Source organism: Nanorana parkeri, unplaced genomic scaffold (genome assembly GCF_000935625.1).
Source record: "Nanorana parkeri isolate BGI_ZX_2015 unplaced genomic scaffold, ASM93562v1 scaffold443, whole genome shotgun sequence".
NCBI classification, from domain to species: Eukaryota; Metazoa; Chordata; class Amphibia; order Anura; family Dicroglossidae; genus Nanorana; species Nanorana parkeri.
In genome coordinates this window covers 1,098,378-1,105,006 of record NW_017306711.1, presented here as the reverse complement: position 1 = coordinate 1,105,006, position 6,629 = coordinate 1,098,378, and the positions used below count along the sequence as shown (strand labels likewise).

At 41.5% G+C, this 6,629-nt stretch overlaps 1 protein-coding gene across 1 annotated transcript in view; it reads right to left on the bottom strand.

Annotated features, from left to right (window-relative positions):
• Nucleotides 1-6,629, bottom strand: part of LRRK1 (leucine rich repeat kinase 1) — a 98,617-nt gene that overhangs the window by 46,826 nt on the left and 45,162 nt on the right. The window contains exons 9-10 of the mRNA XM_018560267.1: nucleotides 6,123-6,260; nucleotides 2,968-3,080 (exon numbers count right to left, since the gene is read on the bottom strand). Coding sequence (XP_018415769.1) covers nucleotides 2,968-3,080; nucleotides 6,123-6,260 — 251 coding nt within the window. The remainder of the gene's footprint in view (nucleotides 1-2,967; nucleotides 3,081-6,122; nucleotides 6,261-6,629) is intronic.

The following is a 6,629-nucleotide window of genomic DNA, read 5'->3' as shown; positions in this document are numbered from 1 at the left end:
CACACACATATATACATTTATTAATACATATTAAAAGATGATAATTTTTACAATTACATTAATCATTTTTATAATCACTTTATTACGTAGTCAGGTTTACCAATAACATTTTATAAATTAGGTAAACTGAAAGTGGTTTTAGGTGTGTATCCCTCAAAGTATGTTTTACCTGCATTGAGGAAGAAGGGAGATAATTAAACCTATGCTGAATAGATTTACCTTAAAATAGATCTAACAAGTGTATTTTTCAAAACAAACACAATGGTGTTTAAATACCCTATCCATTTCTCAGTAGTAAAGACAAGATATTTTAGATTACCGATATTTGGCTTACAGATGGATACTAATAGGCTTAGAGCTCTGAGTATCTATACTTACATTATACACATTCCAGGAATAATACTGCTTCCTTCTAATATTCACTAGAACACTGAAGTGAAACTCCAGCCAAAATTCTTTTTTTTAAATTTGCAAATTATGAGGAAGAGTTAGAATCCAGATTTTATTGGTATCTGTGGTCTAGTTGGGGGGAGAGTTCCTCTAACTTCCCATTACTGGGAACACTGCCATTTAAATAGGAGGTAAGGGGAAACTACCTCAGTTGGGAAAGTCATATAATGCAGTATACACCATATAGTCTATAAGGCCCAAAGAAAAAACTTGGCGGGAGCTAAAGTCACCAGATGGGTCCTCATCGTTAGAATTCAAAATATATATATATATATATAATGTGAAGTAGGATTCCCAAAAAAATCCGACATCACACCCCTACATCCCAGTGACGTGCGGTACCTCTTGCTCGGGGTGAGGCATTCCCCAACCCCGCCTGCCGAAGCTCCACCTCCTGACGGTTGAAGCCCCGCCCCCGTCGTCCCCAAGCTACTGTAAAGGAGGAAGGGAGGAGACAGAGAGGAGCCTCCCTGTCCCTCACTTGCTCCTCACCGCTGAGGCTCCGTGACGTTACACAGTGGGGAGGATTTCCCTGCTGTGTAACCTGTTAGATGCCGATCTGAATGGAGAAAAAGCGGTCAGCTTCAGACATGAAGATGACAGCTTTTTCCTCCATAATTCTCTCTGCTCACCTGCCTCCCCTGACCCCACGTCCCTGCTACATCCCCCAAAGTTATCTAAAATTGTTACAAATAATGGGGTTTTATCTGAGGTCATTAACCACAATATTACATACACAAAAATGTATCAAATCCAATTTTTATTGAAACATGATAAAAATCCATAAAATCATAAAAGACATTGGTGGTGATACAAATCAGTATATTAGTAAATTTAAAATGCACCCTGGACCTACTACATTTTAATCAAAAGATATTATTATTGAAGTAATTCTTTGCCAGAGTCATCAAATGTAGTCAGTAAAGGTCCAGACTCTACTGCCCTGAAAAAAGACGGTGTGGTTGATTCAAAGAGCATGGTACAACGATACTTGAACAAAAATTAGACCCATGGTCGAGTTGCCAGAAAGAAGCCTCTACTGCACCAATGCCACACAAAAAAGCCGATTACAATATGCCGATGTATTGGCGATATTATCTTATGGTTCCCTTAGGGTTGTATAACAATGTTATTTTGGGAACTTCAGGTAGCCCCATCTTCCTGCAGAAGCACGAGTGTGTGAAACGCGTTCAGGTCTGGACCTCTACTGACTGCATGTGATGATGACTCTGGCAAAGAATTACTTCAATAATATGCAACAATATCTTTTGATCAAAATGTAGTAGATCCAGGGGGCATCTTTCATTTATTAATATACTGATGGTCAATATACTTGTTTTGTATCACCACCAATGTCTTTTAGGATTTTATGGATTTTTATCATGTTTCAATAAAAATTGGATTTTATACATTTTTGTGTATGTAATATTGTGGATAATGACATCAGCTGAGACTCTAAAAGTATCTAAGCCTCACCAGTACACCATGATTTATAATTTTTAATAAAACATTTATTCTCCTCCCTGTGAAGGCTCTCATTCATCCGGTCAATAGCTGGAGGTTGACAGTCACATTTAACTGCACTTGTTTGGGAATGTTCTACTGAGTATACCCCAGCATTTATAACCACACAGGTAACACAGGTAATCACCATGGAATGTGTCAAGACAAGTGTTGATGGTCAAAGAACAGCATGGGAGGTGTGAAAGCTGTGGGACCTCTCTGCCCTAATTACATAACTACATATGCCTCGAAACACTGCACTGTTGCTTTGGAACAAGAATAAATGCCCTCTCTTTGGGGGAGGGGGCACAGACAATAATAAAAACATGACATCGTACCCAAACCTTCTGTGCTTTCCTAAAAATGTTTAATTGTTGTGTCTGTGCTGAAGACATTTCCACCTATTTCCTGAATTTACAAACCTGACACACATTCTTACTGTTCACCAGTGTATCCAAAAAAACCTTTAGGCCTATCTCTAGGAATAAAAATTAACCTTGCAGTGGGTCTGCCCACAAACTGGAAGACTTAACTGCTTGCTTTTGTCTAGGAAGGCTATGTAATGGAATTTTAGTTACCTGATCCCCGCTCCGGTAGGCTACAAGACCAGCAATCACAGCCCCCCCTCCCCTTTCCCCACTCCGGAAGTCCGAGGCCCACTGATGTCATCGCTTCTAATAGCCCTGCATTATATATGAGGATGTCAAAGAACAGTCCTCACGTATAATTCAGAGGGAGAGTAGAGGGAAGAGATGAGTGTCGACTGTTGGGGGAGCCGGGATCAGGTAAGTAAAAGTCCTTTACACAATTCCTATAGACATAAACAAGAAGTTGACCGATGCAATTTTTTGTATGAAAGAATATGTCCCTTAGATAAGATTAACCACAACTTTGTTCATAACCACTCTCTGTGTCTTGACATAACAGACACTGTAATAGTGCATTTCCCATTAAACAGCATTGACAACATTTTCTGATAGTCACACAGCTCTTGGTGCAGCAGCATAATCTAACCTCCCCAGCTGGTTCTTGGACAGATCCAAAGACTTGAGAAGCTTGCAGGTCCAGGTGTCAGCGGGTGGCAATGAGGCCAGTTGGTTCCCAGAAAGCTTCAAATACTGCAAAGCCTGTGAAGAAGACCAAGACCGTTAATGAAGTTCAAAAATGGCTTTCTGCAAGATATCCCCTTAGCCGGAGGTTAACATAAATGAATTATTAACAAGTTGTGGAATAAAAATGAATTCCTCATTTAAAAACACCAGCTCTAAGGGCATTTACAGAAATAATCTGATCATGATCCCCACCATGTGGTGACATTGAGGAACTACAAACGTACAAAAAAAACTACATAGAGCATGACCACCAAACTATGTGTTCTCTCTGCAGCGTATGATGGGATCATCAGTTCTATAACAGCTGTAGAATATGAGGCAGCCTATCCACCTTGAACGGCTTAGGTCATACCAAATATCCTATGATTTGTAAAAGAGAAAGTCGACCTTTTCCATCACACAAAACATACCGTATATACTCGAGTATAAGCCGTCCCGAGTATAAGCCGAGGTACCTACTTTTACCCAAAAAAACTGGGAAAAAGTATTGACCCGAATATAAGCCGAGGGTGGGAAATGAGGCAGCTACTGGTAGATAGATACCAATAAAATTACATTAATATTTATTTAAAAGAAAAATAACCTAGCTCTGTAAGTGGAAAAGGGGGTACAGGGCTACATATCATGTACTACGGATCATTTAACCCATTCATATTAGCAGAGGATAATTGTAAATCTATTGTTCAGTGCATTCTATATGTAGTATATAGTACATGTACATATAGAGTGCCTGCAACAATACATTTACAATGATCCTCTGCTAACATGAATGGGTTAAATGATCCATAGTACAGGGCTACATACAGATCATTTAATACATTCATGTTAGTATAATTGTAAATGTATTGTCTGCACTGTATTAGCAGTATATACTCTATATAGAGTATATACTGCTAATACAGTGCAGACAATACATATATAATTGCTTAATTAATCTCTCTCTCTACCCCCCCCCCCCCCCTCCCTCACTCACTGTGTGCCGGTGATCGGATCATCACGGAGAGAGCAGGGACGAGTCAGCGGCGCGCTGATCAGACGAGAGGAGCTCCAGGTGGGGTCCTAATTTAGCTGGCTCAGAGGTGCCTGCCCGATAATTACAACCCCACCTGGAGCTCCTCTCGCCTGATCAGCGCGCCGCTGACTCATCCCTGCTCCCCTGCTGTACTGGCGCTGCGGGATTTTTTTTCTTTTCTTCTTACTTACCTCGCCGAGCGTCGCGTCACTGCTGCTCCGGTGGGCGGCGCTCCGAGCGGGGTCATCTGGCAGTCTCCGGCCACCTAAATTAGGACCCGGAGACTGCCAGATGACCCCGCTCGGAGCGCCGCCCACCGGAGCAGCAGTGACGCGACGCTCGGCGAGGTAAGTAAGAAGACGCGCTGGCGCTGACTCGAGTATAAGCCGAGGGGGGCACTTTTCACCCAAAAAAATGGGCTGAAAATCTCGGCTTATACTCGAGTATATACGGTATATGGCTCTGTCATTGAGCTCAAGGTTCTACCAAAAAAGACTTTGGACATTTAGGTCACTTTCTCACGGACATTCTGATCGGGTCCGTCTGTCAGTTTTTCAGGCGGATCTGATCGGAAGCCCAATGTTAGGCTATGGGCTGCCACATCTAAATGGACGTGCATCCGTTTACCCCCGACTCCAGCCAGATTCAGAAAAACATTCGGATCAAAGTTCCGTTTTGGCAGAGCTGATTGTGGCAGATCGGGGTAATCTGATGTAAATGGACACTTCTGCGTACAACTGATTCCCCATAGACTGAAATGGGTCTGGTAATATATCCGTTTTTTTTTCTCCATTGCATGATCATCATAAAATAAATGTATTTCTCTTTTCTTGGGAAACGTCACAATTGTTTAACATTTACTTTTTCTTCCCCGTGTCTGCATTTTCAATAGTGATTCTAAACAAACTGGAACTGGAACTTCATTGCACTATGGTGGAAGAGGGGTGCTAATTTGTCTAATCACATTTCCAATCTAACATTCCCAATCTAACATTTCCAAGTCTTAAGCTGGCCATACACCTATAGATTATCTGCAGATTTTCTATGGTCAGATGGAAAAAGTGCAACAGATTCTTCCATTTATGCTAAACTGTGTGGATGGAGGAATCTGGGCCAAGGTTCATTATCTTGCTATATGGCCCCGCTGGCTCTCACAATACCTGAACAATGCCTGCATCCAATCAGATTGTTAAGGTTGTCAAAATACCTGAACAATCTGATTGGATGCAGGCATTGTTCAGGTGTTTTGAGAGCCAACGGGAGCCGACTAGCAAGATACTGAAGCTTGGCCCAGCGGGAGATTCCTCCATCCACACAGTTTGGCGTAAATGGAGGAATCTGTTGCACTTTTCCCATCTGACCATAGAAAATCTGCAGAAAATCTATAGGTGTATGGCCAGCTTAACTGATGATGACAAGGAGCGCTCTTGCCCTTCCTCTAAGTGATCCTCAGACATCCTATACCACACAAAGAAATTTTGAAAACAAATGGGAAAAATGTGATTGGATGCCATGTATGCATTCTTAATTTTGCTTTCTTTCAGAGTTGTAGAAAAGACTTGTTCCATTTTTCTAAAAAAACATTAATGAATTTCTGAGCTGTCATAAAATAGTTCTAGGATACCAGTAACACAACTGCACACTTTACTCCATTCTTGACCTCAACTAAGATGTAAGCATCAAATCAAAAGATTTAAGCTGGCCATAAACTGTTAGAATGTTTTCAGTTTTCTATGAATTGGCCGAAATTCTAACCATGGCTGGCCGTGTCGGCACCACCTGGCTTAACAAACTTGTATTGAAAAATTGAAGGAGCCGCACAGAAAATGGTCAACTGAATAGTGACAGCAACAATTACTGGTCAGGTATTCTGACAGCCACAGTCTGTAGGAATACAATAGCCAAGAGGGAATATTCCTCAATCTAGGCTCTTTAGCATGGATGGGGAGTCAATCATTTTTCTCATTCAGCCCACAGGTGTATGGCCAGATTTCGTTACATGGCACTACAATAACAGGTCAGATGATATCCCCAGAGAAAGTTACCTCTAGCTGGAAGAGGTCCCTCGGAGCATCCCTCAGGGCATTATCTGAAAAATCTACTTCCAGCAAATGATTCCTCCAGAAGAGAGCCAGGTTATCCGGAAGAATTTCAATGCAGTTTCTAGCAGCTTTACAGTATTTCTGGAACAGAGACAGCATAGAATTATACAGAATTTAAAAAAACATTTAAAAAAAAATTAAAGGAAATGATTATGGCACAATGTAATTTACATGGCCCCACCTACTGCCCTTAAAGAAGAATTCCGGGGAAACAAAATACTCTTGCAGTGGGGCTACCCCTGCTTATTTTGTCTAGGGGACTCAAATATCTGATTCTTGGCCCCCCTGGCTCCCTTAAGGGCTGCTAGACCAGTCCCAGCAGCCTCTACCCTTTGCTCTGGTGGTCCAAGGACGACTGATGTCATCACATCTTCTGCAGGTCAATTAACTTGCATTAGAGGTCAGTATGCCCCACTGCAAGGGTAAGTTATTCTTTAACTAAATAAGTAT